Source organism: Phaseolus vulgaris, chromosome 7 (assembly GCF_000499845.2).
Source record: "Phaseolus vulgaris cultivar G19833 chromosome 7, P. vulgaris v2.0, whole genome shotgun sequence".
NCBI classification, from domain to species: Eukaryota; Viridiplantae; Streptophyta; class Magnoliopsida; order Fabales; family Fabaceae; genus Phaseolus; species Phaseolus vulgaris.
In genome coordinates, this window is record NC_023753.2 from 25948862 (window position 1) to 25970803 (window position 21942).

General features: G+C 37.1%; 3 protein-coding genes across 3 annotated transcripts; 1 reads left to right on the forward strand and 2 right to left on the reverse strand.

The window, feature by feature from the left end:
• Positions 1-5194: 5194 nt before the first annotated feature.
• LOC137828943 (MDIS1-interacting receptor like kinase 1-like) lies at positions 5195-9224 on the reverse strand. The gene is made up of 2 exons (XM_068635711.1): positions 6194-9224; positions 5195-5756 (listed from the first exon to the last, which is right to left on the reverse strand). The coding sequence occupies exons 1-2, from the start codon at positions 8844-8846 to the stop codon at positions 5350-5352; spliced, it is 3060 nt and encodes a 1019-aa protein (XP_068491812.1). The 5' UTR covers positions 8847-9224; the 3' UTR covers positions 5195-5349.
• Positions 9225-14309: 5085 nt separating this feature from the next.
• Positions 14310-16132, forward strand: LOC137828946 (photosystem II reaction center PSB28 protein, chloroplastic-like). The gene is made up of 2 exons (XM_068635715.1): positions 14310-14480; positions 15406-16132. Exons 1-2 carry the CDS (start codon positions 14408-14410, stop codon positions 15870-15872), a joined length of 540 nt encoding a protein of 179 aa, XP_068491816.1. The 5' UTR covers positions 14310-14407; the 3' UTR covers positions 15873-16132.
• A 2193-nt stretch (positions 16133-18325) lies between these two features.
• On the reverse strand, positions 18326-20994 carry LOC137828945 (xyloglucan galactosyltransferase MUR3-like). The gene has a single exon (XM_068635714.1). It carries the CDS (start codon positions 20488-20490, stop codon positions 18706-18708), a length of 1785 nt encoding a protein of 594 aa, XP_068491815.1. The 5' UTR covers positions 20491-20994; the 3' UTR covers positions 18326-18705.
• Positions 20995-21942: the final 948 nt, after the last annotated feature.

Sequence of the window (21942 nt, forward strand, 5' to 3'; positions counted from 1 at the left end):
CAACTTAATGACGAATATGAAGTCCGAGAAAGCTTTTTACAGCGATACTATCACTTAGTCAAACAGTCGATGAGCACCTTTTCTGAAATTTCCATGCAGCACGTTCGACGCGATCACAATACTCGCGCGGACGCCTTGTCCCGTTTGGCAACCACGAAGTGTAAAGGAATGCATAGGTCGGTCATCCATGTTACGCTTACACGCCCAAGCATTGACCTACAGGAATGCCTAACGACCGACGCGGAATCTACTTGGATTACCCCAATTAAGCAATATTTACTCAACGGCACATGTAGTCCTCTCGGCGAAAAAACCATGAAGCTGCAGGCCGCCCGTTTTGTCTTAATTGGCGACGACCTTTATCGCCGAGGTTATACCCAACCACTCCTTAAATGTTTGACACCCGACCAAGCTTCCTTTGTCGTCCGAGAGTTGCACGAAGGAATTTGCGGAACTCACTCCGGCGCACGAACAATGGCTGCCAAAGTATTCCGGGCCGGATACTACTGGCCGACCGTCCAAGGTGACTGCACCAATTTCGTCCAAAAATGTCTTAAATGCCAAGAGTTTGGCACTTTGTCCCATAAAAAACCTGAGGAACTCCATTTTATGTTATCACCTTGGCCGTTCGTCCAATGGGGTATGGACATCATTGGCCCTTTTGCCCCCGGTAAAGGCCAGTGTAAATTCTTACTAGTCGGCATTGATTACTTCACCAAGTGGATCGAAGCCGAGCCTCTGACTGCAATCACCGCCCGCAATGTTCAAAATTTTGTATGGAAAAATATCGTTTGCCGCTTCGGGCTTCCACAGATCATCATCACCGATAATGGTCGGCAATTCACCGACCGGACGTTAGCTGAATTTTACGAGAAGCTTCACATCAAACACATCGCTAGTTCAGTCGAACATCCGCAAACAAACGGACAAGCAGAAGCTGCAAACAAGGTCATCTTGAACGAACTGAAGAAACGTCTCGGCCCAGCAAAGGGCAACTGGACTGAAGAACTCTTAGAGGTCTTATGGGCATATCGCTGTACCCCTCAGACAACTACACAAGAAACGCCGTACAGCCTAACGTATGGTACTGAAGCTATGATCCCCGTCGAGATTGGAGAACCCTCTCTCCGCCGACAAACCCTTGATCTTGATCTAAACAAGGAAAGCCTCTCGGTCGGCCTCGATCTCATCAACGAACTTCGGGACAAGTGTAGAATTAGAGAGGAAGCATGCAAAATTCGGGCGACCAGACGATACAACTCCAAAGTCAAACCAAGACTGTTCCACAAAGGCGACTTAGTATGGCGAATGCGGAGCAGCACCCGGAAGGAAGGAGGCAAGTTCTCTAGCAATTGGGAAGGACCATTCCGCATAGCAGATACGGCAGCCGGTGGAGCCTATTACTTAGAACATTTATCTGGGAAGGACATACCGAGAACGTGGAATGCCACGCATATCAAATTTTATTACAGTTGAACTTAATAAAAGTGCACTCTTTCCTCGCTCGGTCGGTTTTTCCCTAAGGAGGGTTTACGACCGAGAAGGTTTTAACGAGGCACTATAAATTAAAATCAGTCTCCTACTCCTTTTATTACTCTCAATTTATGCCTCGTTCGGCATCCGAATTAACTTATTACTTTAACGTAATCAGGATTATTTATGCCTCGTTCGGCATCCGAATTAACATTACTTATCGTAATCAGGATTATCTATGCCTCGTTCGGCATCCGAATTAACATTACTAACGTAATCAGAATTATTTATGCCTTGTTCGGCATTCGAATTAACATTACTAAATCAAAATTATTTATGCCTTGTTCGGCATCCGAATTAACATTACTTATCGTAATCAGGATTATTTATGCCTTGTTCGGCATCCGAATTAACATTACTTATCGTAATCAGGATTATCTATGCCTCGTTCGGCATCCGAATTAACATTACTAACGTAATCAGGATTATTTATGCCTTGTTCGGCATCCGAATTAACATTACTAACGTAATCAGGATTATTTATGCTTCGTTCGGCATCCGAATTAACTTATTACTTTAACGTAATCAGGATTATTTATGCCTCGTTCGGCATCTGCATTAACTTTAATGTAATCAGGATTATTTATGCCTCGTTCGGCATCTAAATTAACTTTAATGTAATCAGGATTATTTTATGCCTCGTTCGGCATCTGAATTAACTTTAATGTAATCAGGATTATTTATGCCTCGTTCGGCATCCGAATATACCTATTACTTTAACGGTCAGGATTATTTATGCCTCGTTCGGCACCAGAATTAACTTATTACTTTAATGAAATCGCAATTATTTATGCCTCGTTCGGCATCAGGATTAACTTATTACTTTTTTCAGAATCATCCAGACCTCGTTCGACATTCGCATTATTGCTCACGAAATCAACTACGCCTCGGCCAGCATCCAAATTAATAAAATCTACTTACAACAAACAAACAAGGTTCAAAAATACCAATCCGGTCGATCAGCAATCCAAAATAAAACCATTGTACGATGCCCACATGCCGGGTCCAGCTATTATCTATGGAATATTCATTAATTCTTCGAACGAGGCGTCCGGCTGTGGTCCCGGAGTCTCCGCCTCAGCCTCCTCATTAATGTCGCCAGGGTTGGTCGGCACAAGTTTTCCTTCAACCACCATTTTCTCAATGTCATAACGGTCGTCCTCCAGTGGCGTACCGTGCAGACAAGCCACTTGTTGGATGCCCAACCGGAAGTATTCTTCGCTAATGCGAAGCATGAAGTCGTGACACTTGGCCACTTCCGCTTTTAAAGCCTCCTCTCGGTCGGCTCCTCCTTTCAGTTGCGCCTCAAGACTCTTCGTGAGTTCTTCTTGCGCTTTTAAGGCCGTCTGCTTCTCCTCCAACTGGACCTTCAACCTCTCGGCCTTCTCGGTCGACATCTTAGTGGCTTGAGTAGCCTCGGTCACATCTTTCTTTAACCGGGGTATGGTAACGGTCGTCACTCTCTCGAGCTCTTCAACCACCGTCCGGCTTGCCATAAGCGCCCGGCTTTGTAACTCTAATGTTTCCACCATCAGTTTAGTTGTAGGGATGGTGGCAAAAATTTCATTCTCTTCGGCGGTAAGCTCCGCCTGTAGATGAGCAGCTATGTCCATGCCGACCGCCAACAGCGTTGGCTCAGAGGTCGTTCGGGATGGCCCAGCTCGGCCGTCCTGATTTCCCTTCGGAGGCCGACCCCTTTTCTTCGCAGCAGCCGAGGCCCCCGCCGCAGGAACCGTTGTAGACGAAACTGCCGCCAACACCCCGGCCGTGTCGACAGAGGCCGACTGACCATCCCTACTCTGGCGCAGCTTGTTCATATACTCATGCAAAGAAGCGTCCGCCCGACTCATGATTTCTGCAAAACACACAGGAATTAAACACTTAATGAAGTTATTCACCCAAACCAAATTTACAATCACATACCAATAAAATCCGCCCAGGGATCGGACGACGCATATAACGAAATTATCTCCCTCGTAGGTAACTTGTGAGGGAGTTGGTCAAACACCACCATAACAGCCTTATCCAAAGCCGACAGGGCCGTACGGGAACTCGTGTTAAGCACAGTCGGATTCTGGGTCCAATGGAACGGAAACTTGGTAACATCATTATTATAAAAATACTCTCGTCCGTCCGGCTCCACAAATATCTTGAAATATCGTTCCTTGAAGTTCTTGTAGGACGTGGTGAAAGCCGCAAAATGCACACCCCCCGGACGGCTGGTCAACGACACCCAACTTACCGGGTTGGACGAATGTGTGTTATAATAAGATAAAAACACTTCCGCTCTGGGCGTCAAGTCAAAAAGTTGACACACCATTCGGAAGGCCTGCATGCACGCCTATGAGTTCGGATGAAGTTGGGTTGGAGCTAGGTTCAGAAACCGTAGCACATCCATCGTGAACTCATCGAACGGCAACGTCACTTTCAAATCAGCGAATAACGTACTATAAACATAAAAGAAATCTACCAGAGCGTTCTCCCTTCCATGACAGACACGGTCGGTATACCCACATATTTCGACAATAAGAATATCTGAAGGTAAACCCGGCCGCACGACCGGGGCCCTAGCTATCACTTTATCCAGGTCGTCCGGTGTCTTAAAAACAGTGGGTATATTCCTAATGCTAATATCTACCCACTCATAACTCGGACCCACGGACCCACTCGTACTTTCGTCACTTTCGGACGATGACTCCCTACTCTCACTCGACTCCCTACTACTTGCTCTATTTGAAGAAAGTTGAGACATAACTAACCTTTCGTTCACAAATCTACACCTCGGTCGGCAACTATGTTTCGTACAGCGCAACAACTCGCAAAGTGGACTCGGCAATCGGAGCAACTTGGATGCCGAACTCAAGGAAACGTGGTCTCCCTACAACTGGGGATGCTATTTATAGCATTTCCCTCTCACCCTCATCCGTTGGATTCCCGCTCATCCCACGACCCATATCAGCCGGAAGTCGAAACGTCATTTAATCCACACCGCTGGATCCATCTCCGCCATCTTCGACAAAAAGCGAACGTCCCGTCATTCCGTTACATTTAATGCCTGACACCTCGAAAGGCACAACAATCATTACGACTCTTCGGTATTTATTCACCTCGAGCCTGGGGGGCAAGTGTACCGGTAGGCATCGGACGAACGTGGCCGACCGACCGAACCCATAATAAATGTGAGGCATGTGTGACAAAGCTAAAGTGGTTAAGATACACCTCCGAAGAATAAGGAATACGCGTTTAAAGAAGATATGTTCCCCGGGCATTCCGGAGCACGATTGGCAAGACCTATCCACAACCACCCTGAGCCCAAGGGATAGAAAGCCCATTAGGCAATCCTATAAATATGTGCTCAAGCCAGAGAAAGGTACGTTTTGATTCACTTACTAAACCACACTTAGAATCTCATACTTACTTGAGCGTCGGAGTGCCTTCGCAGGTACCCTCCCCCGCCCGACCGAAGGAGACACCAAGAAGGAGCGACCGACCGAAAGAGAAGAAGACCGACACGTCAACAACTACACTACATCAACCGATCGTGCCTGGGCCCATCTCTCCACTCAGGTACACATTTGATATTAAATATAAGTTTTTATCGCAAGATTACTTTCTTCAAAAAGGTTTTCATTTGCTTATATTTGTTTTATAATACTTAAAGTTAATCAATTTGAATTTATTTTGTTTCTAAGTTATCTTTATATGAACCAATTAACAAAATTGAAGCACTTAATTGACTACAAATTACAAGAAATTAAGAAAACTACAAGTGTAAGTACAATTAAAATCTGGTAGGGAAAACTTGAAATTTGGTTCCTAAAGAAGGCCATTTCCTGGTGATGTGGTAATAATAAGTGGCATTTCCTTGTTAGCTGAAAATGTTTCAGTGTTCCTACCACTCTTTCTCCTAGGCTTTGCCTCTCCAAGCATCATTATAACATCCCTCATGGAGGGTCTCTCCTTGGGGAACTTGGCAGTGCATAGAAGTGCTATCTTGAGAACTAGAAGCATCTCTTCTTGAACATACTTGCAGTTTCCTACACTAGGGTCTAATGCTTCATGTGGAGATTTTTTGTCTATCTTCCTCCTAATCCACCCTACTATGTCCATACATTCTCCAAACTCCGGATCTAAGGGCCTCTTTCCAGTCACTAGCTCCAACAGAACCACTCCATAACTGTAAATGTCAATCTTTTCATCCACTTTCAGGGAGTATCCATATTCTGCCAATAAATAAGGGAAATGGTTAGCAATATAAATCTTGTAAAGATAAGAAGATGAAACATTTATTCACATATAAGAATGTAGAGTGTCTTCTCTTCTATCATCGACATCACATAAGTGAGTTCAAATCTCATCTTATAAGATGGTTTTTTAAAATTAGACTTAAATCCATTTTTTAACATGATATCAAATTGCTGTTGACCTTATTAGGTCATCCGAACTATCCATAAATATATAATCTCATATAAAATACAGATCTCTCAACCTGAATGTTATAAAGTTGAGCTAAGTTTAAAAGCATACTTCTTAACAATCCTATTTTGACAATTGAAAGATATGTTTTTCTTAGGATTTAACTAAGGACTCTCTAACATTCTGAAAATTGAAAAAGTAATAGTGATTAACCTGAAAAAGTATATATGAACTAGTAACTCACCAGGGGCAATGTATCCATAAGATCCAGCAATCATGGAGACTGTTTCATTCTTCCGGAGCATCATCTTGGCCAATCCAAAATCTGCTATCCTTGCCTCAAGATTTGCATCAAGAAGTATATTATTTGACTTTATGTCTCGATGGATAACAGGTGGATGACAATCATGATGAAGATAAACAAGTCCTTCTGCAATTCCTAGAGCTATGTTATATCGGGAAACCCAATCTACAAGTAATCTCCCTGATTGTTTACCATGCAGGGCATCTCCAAGGTTTCCATTGTGCATAAATTCATAAACTATCATCACATCAGCGTCATTGTAAAGAAATCCCAATAGTCTAACAATGTTCCTATGCCTTAATCTCCCTAAAAGATTCACCTCACCAACAAGGTCATCACTGCTGCTTCCTACTTCAATATCAGATCCTGATCTCCACAACTTCTTCACAGCCACGATTGTACTTGATTGTGGTATCTCAGCCTTGTAGACAACCCCAGTCGCTCCCATACCAATCATGTTTGTATCCTTGATGCAACATAAAATCTCACTACTTGTAAAATCAAGCCTCTGAAAGGCCATCAATCTCCATGGCCACCCCTTCCTATTCCTACCCTTATAAAATCTTTCCGGAAAGCACAATCCATCAGTGTACCACCTTATGTATAAAGATCTTGCTACCATAGTTGTAACCCCAATGGCTAGCATTGATGATATTCCAATGATCCATCCAACAATAATGTGCTTTGCATGTGAGCTCCCATGCCTTAACGGATATGCAGAGATTTGGCCACATGGAGGGAGGACAGCACCACATAAGCCAGCATTGCCCACAAGATCATTTGGGTTTATTGTTCTTAGCACTCCGTTTTCTGGGACAGGGCCTTTTAACTTGTTGTGCGAGACATTGAATGTTTCCAGAGCTGGAGAAATACCAAAGCTTTCAGGTATTTGACCACTCAGAGAGTTGTTGGCAAGATCAAGAATGGCCAATGTAGGCATGCTTGCTAATGCTTTTGGGATTTCACCCGTCAATTGGTTATTCTGTAGGTTCAAGTTTACCAATTTCTGGCATGATGCAAGGCTTGGTGGAATGCCTCCAGAGAGTCCATTCGATGAGAGATCAAGGACACCTAGTGAGGGACAATCCTGGAATTCATCTGGGATTTCACCTCTCAAGTTGTTGTTTGAGGCAATTAGAGTTTGCAGATTTGGAATGGAAATAATGGTTGAAGGAAGAGAAGAATGGAGATTGTTAATGGAAAAATCAATGAAAGAAAGGGATGTAGAAGAACCAATGTCATTAGGAATTCCACCAGTGAGACTATTGTTTGCTAATTCTAACCTCTGAAGCTTCCTAAGCTTACCAAGACCCACAGGAATTGTTCCAGAAAGAAAATTGTTCTGAATTCGAACACGGACAATTGAAGGACATGTTGATAGGCTTGCTGGAATTGGACCCACGAAGGCATTATTGAAAAGTATGAGCTTGGTGAGATAGCCCTTGGTGCAAAGAGTTTCTGGAATCTCACCAGTGAGCAAATTGGATGATACATCCAACCACTGCAATGGTGAGTTCTTGCCAAGGTTTCTAGGCAATGACCCTGACAAGGAATTGTTCCATAGCTCAAGCACCTCAAGTTGAGGCAAGTCTCCAAGGCCAGAAGGCACAGGACCAGATAGCCGGTTACGCATGAAGTTCAGAAGCTGTAAATTCTTCAGCTGATTTATTTCAGCCGGTATATTTCCTGATAGCATGTTGTCTGAGAGATCCAGCTGCACCAATGAAGTCATGTTGTCAATTGTGTGTGGAATCTTGCCTTCTAATTTGTTTTTGTACAAGAAAACTGTCTTCAACAGTTTGAGCTTTCCCAACTCGGCTGGAATTTCACCACCAAGATTGCCTTCTGCTAAATCAAGATACATTAGCTTGGTGAGATTTCCAAACTCTGCTGGAATACCACCTTCAAATTCATTGTATCCAATGATCATGCACTCCAGTGATGAAAGTTGGCCCAACTCTCCAGGGATTTCTCCAGTGAGATTATTCCCAGACAAACCTAGGAACTTCAGCTTGTGCAAGTTACTGAAGGATTTTGGAACTGACCCTTCAAAGAAGCTGCCTCTGAGATCCAAAGTCTCCAAGGAAGAGACATTTCCAAGATCCCCAGGAAGAAAGCCAGAGAAATTGTTGCTGGAAGCATTTAAGGTCATTAGTCCCAATGCCCTTCCAAGGCCTAATGGAAAGTCACCAGTGAAGAAATTCTGGCTCACATCAAGACTCTTAAGTGTGGTGAGATTGACTATGGATGATAATGATGAGGAAAATTCGTTGCAACACAAGTTGAGAGAAGCAAGACTCTTTAGCCTTTGTATCTCATTGGACACAATGCCACTCAGATTCATGCGGGAGAGATCAAGGCTCTCTACTTCTCCACCTGAGTTGCAGTGGACACCAGTCCAGTCACAATGAGCTGCGCCCTTCCCTTTTGCTTTGTCCAACAATTTCCAATCAAGAAGGCTATTCAATGGATCAATTAGAGCTGCTTTTATAGAAAGTAAAGCAGATGCTTCATCATTTGGTGCAGATGCAAAGACATGTGAGAAGCAGCAAATGCAACAGAAGTAGAAGAAAAACTGAGTTTTCAGCTGCATCTTTGCTGTTCTTCTTTTGTTTGATCAGTGTCTCACTCAGTTGTGCACCATTTGCAGTCTACTGGAGGAGAAGGGTGATCATGTGGGGGTTGGACAGAACACTGACAGAGAGTGACTTCTCAAGTTTGAGAGGAAAGGACAGAAGAGGATGGTTAAGTAGTTGATTGGATATAATGATAAACCATTGATTAGATGTGATCTCTTTCAAGAGCTTTTCAGGATAGTGCATTGGTATTACAAGGCAGACACTAATGTTAATCTAAGGACGGTGAAGCTTTGGAATTATTGGAACTTCCTCCGACATAAAACATGGGAGAGAATGTGGCCCTTCTTACTTGGTTACTTTCTAATTCTTCTTTTATGTCTATTCATCTCATCATTGTCAACTTGATGCAGAACTAATCATGCACTTATTGCATTTTTTATACATTAAAGAACTCTTCTTTCTTTCTTATTTCTTCCCTATGAATCCCTTTTAAGGCAATTGCATTATTGATTACAAAATTGAGAATAATGGAATGAAAGAATTTTCTTCTGCATTGAGTGGAAGATCGAGCTGAGTTATTTGTTTATTTAGTTTCACCCTTCTGACTTGTTTCTCTAGCTTGGTAATAAATAATTCAATACATAACAAATTTTTGTACTTATGCCTACCATTATGATATATTCATAATTGATATTTTATAAATCAGTTTTATTAATAAATAAGTTGTTAGTTATACAAAAGATAAAACTTAATAAGTGGATTATCTTCTTTTATCTCCAATACTATCAATTATAAAAAAAACAATTATTTATGATTGTTCATAATTTTTTATCCTAAAAAGTGGTCGCGTAATACCAATATATTAATGTCTCCATCAGAGGATATGAATTTTCTGTATTAATATGAATTTATCTCTTTTATTTTCTTATTGACTTAAATGTTATTTGTAACTAAAAGCGTAAATGAAATGCTTTTTTATGAAACATTATGTGTCAAGTTATCTCTATGAGTATAACATATAATGTTCCATCTTGTACAACACATAAGCTATCAATTATTCACCAAGTTATATCCATGAAATAAATATAAAATACTATAAAAACATAAAGCAACTAACTATGCATTGATTTATAATCATGTTGTAAAATGTTACATCTTAAAATGCTATGCATAAATGTAAAAGGATAATAATGCATTTAAAACAAAAAAGAGCAACAAGCCATGTATAAACAATAAAATATAATTCAAATGTATTATAAAAAAAATTCATGTAAATATTTTAAAACTTAGTTTTTTCAACGAGTTAGTTAAATCCCAAATATTCATGGGTACTAGATTATGTATATTATTATTTTCCATCTAAATTATTCAATATTTTTGTCCAGATCTTGATATTTGTGAAGTCTTGAAAGTCAATTAGGTTGTCACGAAAAAATAATTAACCTATCATAGGACATACAACTAGAATCATTTCTTAAATGTTATTTTTGAAATGATTAATTATGAATGAGAGAATATTAAATCGTCAAATTGACAAATTTAAACAAAAAAAATATTGTTATGAATTTTTTAAAGCTTATAACTTGTTCATCCTAAGAAAAGAAACGAAGAAAAGAAAATTTGAACTTAACAAACCTATCCATATGCTTATAAACATATTTTATTCAAATTTCAAACATGTAGAGATTGTGTACCAACTTCTACTTCCACTTGCATATGAGATATTCAAAATATTACTTGAATATCTTATAATTTTTTTATTAACATATTAATTAATCATACAAAAGAAGAAAAAAAACTTAATCATACAAAATCCTTTCCAAAACTGAAAGATTCCACTTCATTAGTTTCATTTCCAATCAATAATTAAAAAATAGACTTAAATATTATTTATGCTTATATTTAATGAATTCAAATATTCTCCATCAATATCATCATATATATTATTTATACTGTTAGCCCATTCAAATATTCTTCATCAAAATTGGAATTAATATGAGTTTATATATCATCTTTATTTCACATTTGCATCAGAACATGTATATACAATTTGACAGTTTATAACAGAGATTTAATCAGCAACCAGAAATTTGGCAGTTTATGGCAGTTTAAAGTAGAAGTTCCTAGCTATTACATTGTTAAGGTAATTTTGTAACCTCGTTTACATTAAGAGCTTTCAGAACCTTGAGTTGTTAATAAACAGTATCATACCAGAAAGCATCTTGCCATGCTACTTTAAGTTTGTTCCATGATTGTTAAAGCTGAATTTCTGAAGAATTGAAAGGGTAACTTCCAACTATGACAAAGATTCAGAAATGATGCATAAATGGCCCAACTAGCATGGCTAAAGTTAGGATCCACCAGAACCTTATTCTCATTATTATTATTTTCTTCAAAATCCAAACCAAAACCTCAAAACCATGTGATTATCAGAATCTTTTAAGAAAAAAGTGAAGAAATTGTGTCCCCTCTCCTCTTATTTTGTATCCCTTTAGGAAGGAAAGGAAGAGAAATAGGAAAAATATAAAAATCGAAATATCAGAACCATTATCCCCTGCACATTTAATGATTTTAGCATTATAAATGTTAGTTATTCGATATGATTAAAAGATGGAATCTTTCCATGTTAAAGGGAGAAGGAAACATGAAAATAAGACAAATTCTACTCTCCATACAAAAGGGGAACCAAAATATTATGAGGTATTCTTAAAACTAGAGCATCAGTTTCGACAAGAACTGGAGTAACATACACTCAATTCATCGTTTGTTGCATACTAGAAATAAATGCAGAGAAACATGTACAAAATCTAAAAGTACTCAAATGAATCTGGGGATTATTTATGTTGATTTCTGAAGGAGATTTTCTATGTCCATAGAGAAAGAAGAAGCAAGCAAAAGTGTAACAGATGATCTTAATTTGATGACATTGGGAATGGAGAATAGAGAGTAAAGTATCAGAAAAAATAGAGAACAGAAGAAAATGGGAGGAAAGTGGTGCACTAAATCAATTATGGTGTGAGCCCACCAACTGCAACTTCTATCAGATCAAAATTGTTTCTTTTTTTGTTTTTGCACTTTTATCTCTTTCAATATCCACATGCATGCATGTGAAGTGTTGGATTTCAGATAGTGATGATGAATATCACTGCCCTTTTTATTATTTGGAAATTGGAACACATTTGGCACCTGTTTATGTCCTAGAACAGATGGATGCCACGTGAAATAGCAGCTTCCTGGTGAAGTACATTTTTTTTTCATTATTATTAGAGAGAGAGTGAGTGTGTGTGAGTGAGGATTTCAAAATACTGAATTAGTCACATTTTGAATTATTTGATGCCTGTTCTTTCTCAAACTTATACCTTTTTTAATAGTGGAAAATGGGAATCCAAGGTAAGAGAATGTTGAAAACATTGCTTAGGTGTGTCCATTGTGCCAACCAAAATCAGAACCAACCTTTCACCATTTTAAAAATGAAAAGAAAGAGGAAGCCCATATTTACTCACAGCAAAGAGATTCCAAAACTGGATCATGCTGCTCCTAATTGCACATGTTCACTCTTCTTACTGGAACAGATTATCATTTTCCAAACTTGTTTATCTTTTCTTTATGTTTTTGGGCACTCTTGATTCAAACTTTCATATATGCAAGTGAAGTAACACATTCATGCCATGAATTTTATGCTTTTGCACTTCAAATATATACAACTAAACCTAATGATCTCACATCATATTCTTTAGGCCTTATATGTATAGGGCCTTGTTCTTTGTGGTTTTACAAAATTATTCGGCCAAAAACTCATGGATTTCAATATTGTAGACTTCAATTTATTCTTCATTCTTATAATTTTGTTAATGTGCAATTCTGTTTCTAATCTCGATTCACCAACTTCTTACACTGGCATTGATAGTCACTTTAGGTGATGTCCAAGTTTGTCTATACAAAACATTGGATTTTCTCATTTTCCTGTTCTTAATTCAGACAAATATATTTGTATGTATAAATTACCACATGACATAATAAAAAATTTGCTAAGTGTATCATAATTTGTCAAAGATAACAATGTTTTCTTTTGAGTTCTTTTCTAAGTATTGTACTGTCAAATAACAGAACACCGAGGAAAAATTATTGTTCATCTATTGTTTTCTCTTCATTATATCTAACATTATTGTTCATTCTACTGCAATATTACCTATGTCTGCTGCATCTACACAAATTTGGCACTCTGTCTTAGGCATGTGCCACCTAAAATTGTTAAACAACTAATGAGTCATTGAAATGTTACATATAGCTCAAATAATAATTTCTATGAATCTTGTGTTTTGGAAAAATTATACCAATTTTCATACATTAATTCCATGACAATGTAATAAGCCTCTTGATCTCATTTTCACTGATATTTGGGACTCTGCTCTCACACCTTCAACTAATGGATCTCATTATTATATCATTCATTCTGCACAACTCTATGAATTATTGGTTGTTTCTTTTGCATACCAAAAGTGAAGCATTACAAAGTTTCATTAAATTGAAAACACTTAATGAAAATTAGGTTAGTACTAAAATCAAAAACTTCATTCTATAAGCTATACGTTCTAGAAAGTTTGTTAAAAAAATATGATCTAAAAGCTCGTTTCAAAACACATTTCATGTGTTCCAAAAAAAAAATATTATTGAAGATATTATATATGTTCTTGAAAACTTATTTTAGAAACTCTATTATGAAAATCTTGTTCTGAAAATTCTGTTTTAGAAAGTTTAATCTAAAAATCTTGTTTTTCAAATCATGTTCTGAAATTTTTGTTACAAAAGTCATGTTCCAGAAATTTTGGAAAGCTTATTTTTTAATATTTTCGGAAGTCACTTTTACAAAGAGGAAAAGGGTCATTTTAACATTTTGCAGTGCAGTTAGAAATTATAGGGGTGCAGGAAGAAAAGCCATCAAAATGATAAAAAAAGCCCATTTGAGTGGTGCACAGATTTACGCACACAAAAAAGCCTTTTTTTTTTTATCGAAAAGAACAATAAAATATCATATTTGTGATGTGCATCATCAGTAAGATGTCATGTCAGTATGTTCAATCCAGTTTCACCCAAAAGATCACTTTCACCCACAATCCTACTAATTTACTAATATCTATTTTATTTAGCCTCTAAAAGTAAAATATATTTATTTTAACTCTTACTGTAACTTTTTATTTTAGTTTTGAATGTCATTATTTGTAGATTTGATAAAATGATATATGTTGGCAGTATTGCTGTTAAATATAAAAAATTAACTAATTACAAAGACCATAAAATAAATTTAATCCAGACCAAAAGTAAAATCTAGAAATAACAAATATCATAATGGGTGTAACGTGTATCATTGGTGAGATGCCATGTCAGCATCTTCAATCGATTTTGACAAATCTGACCAATGTCACACACACACAATCCTTTCCAAAAAGTGAAGAATTATCATCACAAATGAGTGGCTATGTTTGTTACACACCAAACATTTTTTTTGGACCACAATTTTATAGCCCTTTATGCTAGAGAGAGTGCTATTGTGAACTGCATCTCTCTCCTTCTGGCAATGGCAACTCTGCACTCTCTTGCATTATCTTCTCCTTTCTCCAACTCACTTCACAAACCACCCTCATACTCAGGTACCATCACCCTCTTTCAACTTGCCTTCTCTATCACCTTTTCCATTTTTCCATGAAATGTTTGTCTGAGATGATTTTACTAGTAAGTCTGATGAAATTATGTTGCACAATGTATGTTCTCCTACTAAATTTGATCATATTTGTTAGTTAGAAAAAAAGTTCATTTTCTTCTCTTCAGCATGCTTGGGGACTCAACATACAGGATTCATCTAAAGTTTTTACAACTGAAATCAATTTTTATTCGAATTTATTTTGCAAGGTTAAGGCCTTTGAGTAATTTTCAACTCAATATGGTTTGCATCTGTTATGAGACCCTTGGCACTTGGCATTATAGGAGGCAAAATAAGAAAATAGGATTAACAAAAGGAGGTGGCATTGCATTCTTTTTCTGTGTTTCTGATCTCTTATTTTCTTGAAATTCTTGATATGATGCTTCATTTTTCATTATACATTTCAGTACAATTTTTTAAATTTTAGTTTTCAAACTTCTATCGATTTGATGTAGTTTCTGCTTGACCACAGAACATTGATGTACCAAACTGTGTCATGTTCTTGAACACGTGCTAAGAGGTCAAATGTTGCTTTGCCTAATTTTAACCTTTTGTTAAGCAAAAGGGGGCTTTTGGTGGTATCTTTTGACTGGTGATATTCCATGTTGTAGAGAAAAGAAAAGTAACAGAACAAACACTTTTCTAATGCTGTCAAAGTATATGAAGTAATGTTAGAAGGCCTTTAGTTTCAAACAATGCACCATTCTATGTTCAAAGCAGTTTCTTGCATCATCTTCATTGACCCTTACCCTTGATCCCAAAATATAGAAGTTAGGTTCTTTAAACATTGAAAATACAGCTAATATCTCTGTAGTGTGTAGCACTACCAACATATAAATAAGGCTGTGAACATGATGCCCTCTTTGTTTATGCAGTCCCATCTTCAATTGTTCATCAAAGTATAAACTCCTCATTCAATGGTCAAACTTTGCGCATGTCATGTTTGAGGTTACCTATGCTAACACAAAAGAGTGCCATGCACATGCCTGTTATCATGATGGCAAAACCAAAGATACAGTTCATCCAGGGAACTGATGAGCAAACAATTCCTGATGTGAGGCTGACCAAATCAAGGGATGGAACAAATGGCATGGCTATCTTCACATTTGATCAACCTTCAGTTTTCGATTCTTCAGGTGAAATTGGTGATATCACTGGATTTTACATGATTGATGAAGAAGGAGTCCTTCAGTCAGTGGATGTAAATGCTAAATTTGTGAATGGTAAGCCCTCAATAATTGAAGCCAAGTACATAATGCGGACTCCAAGGGACTGGGATAGATTCATGAGATTCATGGAGCGATACTCTAATGCAAATGGTTTGCAATTCATCAAAAAATGAGTTAATGTTCTAATTCCGCTCTTCTATTCTTTCGCCCTTTTGTCAACAAGTTTGTTTTCTGCAATATAGTTCATCTGCATGTAACTTCAATTTGCATACTCATGTCTTTTCTGACACCAAGATTTTATGAAATTTTGCTTGTCCCGAAGCTCTGTACCTACCATGTAACCCATTTCCTATAGCCAACTTGGAAAGCTCATCATTCAATGACTTCCTTTCTACTATTCTGTTTTGAATAAACAAGAAACTGTGTCAGCAAATATACCATTCTTATGTTTCCATTTAATAGCTTATTCATGGATTTTATGTACTTTTTAGAGATTGTTGAGGGTGTGGGAAAGTGAAAGTGTAAGGATTTTAGAAGAAAGTGTGAAAAAAATTTGGTGTGTTTAGATTAGGATATGTTAGAGTGACTGCGTGAGGAAAGTTTAATGAAGTATGTGAGTGATGTAAGTAATATGATTGCATACACTCTACATGGCTTTCTCTCCTCTCCTTCCCATTCTCTGCAATGGTGAGAAGCAAGTTCCAGCCCCCAACCACCCACTTCTCCACTTCCCCACTCCTCTCTATTTGCTGATCCAAACAGGGAGTGCATCCTCAGTTCCGTCTGCAGGACAGTGCATCCCTGATCCTAACAGGTGTAAGAGTGAGGGCTGCTACCTGGATGATGAAGTAGTGTTAAACCACCTGTAAACAAGTATCTCTTTTTCAATGTGAGATTTAGAGTCAAACTTAGATAGCTAGCATACTTACTCATGGAATAAAGACTCTTCCAAACCAAATTATCATGAAACTAAGTTAAACAAATTTAAAAAACTAAATAGTTATTTTAATTTAATGACTGTTGTTTTACTTTAATGTTTTCCTTTCGGCTATTGGAGGATGTACACGATTTTATATTATTTCACAATTTATTCCTTGTCGCTTCATTAATTTATAAATTTACTAATCTGTTAAATTCACTAATTTTTAAAAAATATTTTTTAATCTATTAGTTAATTAATATATTAATTTTTATGTTTTGTTTCAAATAAGAGGGGAGAGTAGGAGAGGAAAGAAAGTAGATATTGATATTGTTTGCATTGAGTGAAAAGGAATTAAGTGAAAAGATTCTATTTGATTAATGTGATTTATTAATTCATTAATTTCTTTATTTATTTAAGTTATCAATACACAATATTAATTTATTATTTCCTAGCATATAGAAATTAAATTTTAAAATATTTTAAAAAAATCTTTACTTATTTAAGTTTAAAAAGAAAAAAAATCAATAAAGTAAATGCTATTGAGGAAAAACAAATCACCACTTAGTGTAGCTTACATGTGCACCAACCTTGGTCCATCAGCAATGAAAGCTGAGCAGGCTCTGCCTCTCCCAGAGTGTATTTGGGTCCCCCTATTTCAACAATGTCAGCATATTCTTCAAGTTAGTCTCTGCAAAAAGGTGTCATCTATTATATGGAAATTTACAGTGAACTGTAAAAGGTATACCAGTATAAATTTGTGGAAGTATCATCAATCATTGACAGAGTTTGATATTTGTTTACAACTCATTATTTTTATCTCTCTAAACATATCAACTTTTTACTCTAACATGGTTTATCTAGTTGCTCTCGATTTCTTCTGTGGACAAATAGGAAGAAATTACACGCACATAAACAGGAAAGGTTTTTTATAGGATGAAAACAGAGTGCTAACAATGACAATTGCTCAGTATTGACAGCTAAACAATTCCATTAAGGACAAAATTAACATTTACCACACTGTCATACATCAAAAAACACTAAACATCTGAAAGTATGATGAAGTATTTCCTCAAAGCAAATCTACACGTCAATACAGTTCGTTTCACATATAAAAGAAGTTATCAAAACTTTTGTCCTGCTGTCTATAGGGTTTTCTGCTACCGACTGTTTATTGGCCATTTAACAATCAGTGATAGTGTTATGTAACAAAGTGGAATTTCATATTTTAGTTAATCAAATCTTAGATTTAACTAGCTACCAATTTATTTACCCAAAATATTGATACGGGAATTATACAGACTAGAAAGCATCTGGAGTGGAAAGAAAAATTCTCATACGTTTCTCTAGTTGCTTCCATTATAGGTAGCTAAACAACGCATGTGCATTCACAAAATGAAGTAACCCAATATTCTAATAAAATGAACGAACCAATTTAACTATGCTCATACATTTCTAGTTGCTTCCATAGGTAGCTAAACAACGCAGGTGCATTCAGCAAATTAAGTAACCCAATATACTAAAATGAATGTATTTAACCTTGAACAAGGGAATCAGACAATAAAACAGTGCAAAAGTAGAAAATAGTAGAACGTTTACTCAACTGAAAATAATATAATATCTCAACAATTTTCGAGTGTGTGTGTGGTGGTGGGGGGTGTTTGATGCAGCGGAGAAATGATAATATTCAACTGATCTATCCCTGACTTCAATGGTTAAACTTGTTCGGGTTTACCATTAATTGTAATAAATGTTTATATTTCCTATATGAATCAAATGAATAAAACTATTACATGAAAGGAATTATTAAACCTCCCAAAGCATTCTACGAACCACTGAGGAGTGAGGAGAATACACGAAGCAGAAATCAGAAAAAATCTATAACACAAAAATGTGTAAAGCAAAGAATATATCTCCAGATGGGGGTTTCAGTGAGGAAACTTGATCAATATCCTTAGAAATGTTCAGCAGTAAGTTCACAGCAAGACCAAATAATAATTTGTAATTCCTCCCCAATTCAAAAGCTTTTCGAAGTCTGCATTAAGCTGAAATGCAGCACCCTGCAGTTCTTTTACCCTTTTTTCCCATTATGATTGATTTACTTGCTCATTCTTCCAAGAATTTTTTGCAGCTTCAGAAGAGGAATCATTGGAATCTCCACTGCCACCCTTTGGTTTGGAGAAGAAAGGATCCCATTCATGAGGTCCTACCTCATGCTCTCCCTCAGGCAACAAAGCGTATTTCCAACTGTTTTCCTCAATGAAGCCGTCATCTGTGCGACCTTCAATGATATCCTTCCTTAAATTTGTAACCTTATCAATTACTGCTTGTACAGCAACGTCAAATGCATCTTTAAGAGTTTCTAATTTGGAGCGAGGATCAGCATATACTAGTCTTGGAATGAGACTAATGACCTCTTCTCTCATGATCTTCACTTGTTCAGGAGGTATCTCACTAAGCCTTTCCTCTATACTGATATTCCTCTTACGGATATCATCCTCTGGAATGAAGACAGAATACCTGGTGTAATTCTTGGGAAGATGCCAAGTATACTGTGTATATGCTGAGCCAGGATGGAAGAAGACAGGTATACAACCAGCCAACATTGAGTCAAAAGCAGATCTTCGTGTGTATGAATCACCCTGGGGTTGCAAGCAGAAAAGCGAGCTTTGAAACATCTTCATTATGCTGCTGGGAGAATGACATTTACTTTCTCCAAAATCACATTCCAGCAGCTTACAAACCTTTGACCTTCTGCATTGATCAATTAACTGACCCCTGATTGATTTGGGGTTGTCGGGACGGGGAGCACCAGCAAAGGAGAAAAGCCACTTCCTATCTAATTGCCTCATTCTATCCTGCCAAATGAACACATCAGCATCCTTGGCTGGGTGGAAGTATGTAGGATAAGGAATCCCAAAATCATTTGCATTCCAAGGACTGGACTCAACCACAAGCATGGACATATTCTTTGCTGCTGGTAAAAACAGAAGCTTATTGCCCCAATCTGATTCTTCCTCAGAAAGTCTCCTGAAATCCCAAGTTATCCTTCCCGCAACAAGAAAATGGTCTCTGCCATTCATTCTGCTCCACTCTGGCCTCTTCATGAGCCAGTGAACCAGATCAAGCGAAGCTGCATCCCTTGCTGAAATATTGTAACCCCAAAGATATCGCGCAATGTCAAATCCTGCATAGAAGGGTACAAAAACCGCAGCAGCAACAGAGGAATCATTTGTCAAGCATTCATACTGCTTCATCCGATTGCTGAATATAACATCAACAGCAAACTGATTGGTAGCATACCAGCCAGTATTAGAGAACACCCCTTCAGCATTCTCAAGGGGCGGGCCAAGGCCAGAATTGGTGGTGAACTTGCACATATTAGTCCAAAGACTCAAAGTCTTGCACTCCTTCAGCATGTCCTCGTTGAACCTGGAGGGAAGGTCATGCACATAAATGTACCTCCCCCCACAGGGATCACTCTTGTTTTCAGCAGCTCTCATTGCTCCCATGAAAGGAAAACTCTTCTGAATGCGAGGGGTGTGAGTGTGAGTGTCATTGGGTGGCACCTCAGGGAGAGGGTGGAGAATCTTCCTAGGAGGGGTCTGCACTCGAGGGGAATCAATTACATGGATGGGGACAGGTTCAGGTTCATAATCAACAGAGAGAGGTGTTGTGGATAGGGAGTGATGATCAACATGAGTATTGTAATTACTCTTGCTATTAGTATTGGTATTATCTCTGGCAAGTACCACAAAATGGAAGTAAAGGAGCAAGAACCAGAAGAAAGCAGAAAGGGATGCCAAACAGCAAAGGCGGGAATTCTGATTCTTCGGTGCCCCCTTCTCCGTTTGGTCAGAGCGCCTTCTCATCGCATTGCAATTGAAAACCCCTGACTCAATCAATTCATAGGATACAGAGTCAAATCACAAAAACCTAAACCTAACAACAAAGATTCTGAGTAATCAGAGAGCTCAAAACAACCAAAAAACGATCACAATGTGAAATTGGCGTTGTTGGAACGAAATCAACAACGACTGTTAGCACATAGCAGAGAGAGAAAAAGAAAACAGGATTGTATGGAGCAGTGTTTGATTGAATTTGATGCTCCGTTGAAGAGCAACGAGATTTGGCGCAGAGAGAGAGAGAGAAATGTAGAATTTGACGGAGTCAAATTTGCACAGAGAGAAGGGAAGGGTGGCGCAGGTTAATAAGGTGCGCTGGGGTTGTCTTGCATGTCGGTGTCGCATAGGATTGGGACGCGTAGGGCTGATGAGAGTGTGAGGATGTTCCCATCATTGCATCAATGTCTTGTAATAACTTCGCCTTTATTTACGTTTTATTCTTCTCCAACAATTCAATTAATTTTCTTCCTATTTAAATTTATTTTTCCATTTTTAAAAAACTAACTTTTATGGTTTTTTTGTTTTTAAACTGTGGATGTGTGATCATCCTTTTTGGGTTTCCTTTCAATAGAAAAGAAAAGAAAGAAATGGTTTTTCCCAATAAAATGATCATGAAGCATGATGATGTGATTAGATAAATTGGTAACTTTTAGACTTTAAAAACCCTACTTTTGCTCAATGCTCATTTCTTTTGGTTTGTTTTTGTGAGATGTATTGGTACGATTAGTATTATTGAATGGATTTAATTTTTGGATTTGCAGGGTAAAACATTGTATTATATGATCCACTATCTTCATTAAAGATGCTATCATTTTAAGTTATATAAAGTAATATAATTAATTACGTTATATAATATAATAAAATTATAGATTAATAATAATAAAATAATGATTATAAAGAATGTATTATTTAATTAAAATTATAAAATAATAATAAAAGTAATTTTATAAATATATTTTACGAGTTTTAAAATTTATTATATTAATCAAAACTATTATAAATTCTCATAAATTTTTTACTATTTTTTTACTTTCATACTGATTTCCAAACTTAAATAAATGAAAAATATAAAATAAACAAATCAGATTAATAGGGGGCTGGGACCGCAGAAAAGCCAGCCAAAGAAAAAGCGTCACGTCAGTGTTGATTAGCGCCCACAATTTCGCAAAATCCAGCCGACACCTAAAATTATTTTTTCAATTCAAACATGCATTAATCAAGTTTATAATAGTCTTTTCAAAGAGGAACATTTTTAATTTTTTTATTGTAATTGTAAGTAAATTACTTTATTTTCAATTTTCTATTTTAAGGTATAATTGTATATTATTAGATTTTCTCTTATCATTTTTATAATTTTTCCTTTTTATATGAATTAAATTAAAAAAATAATTAAAAAGCTATATTATCTTAAAATTTAAT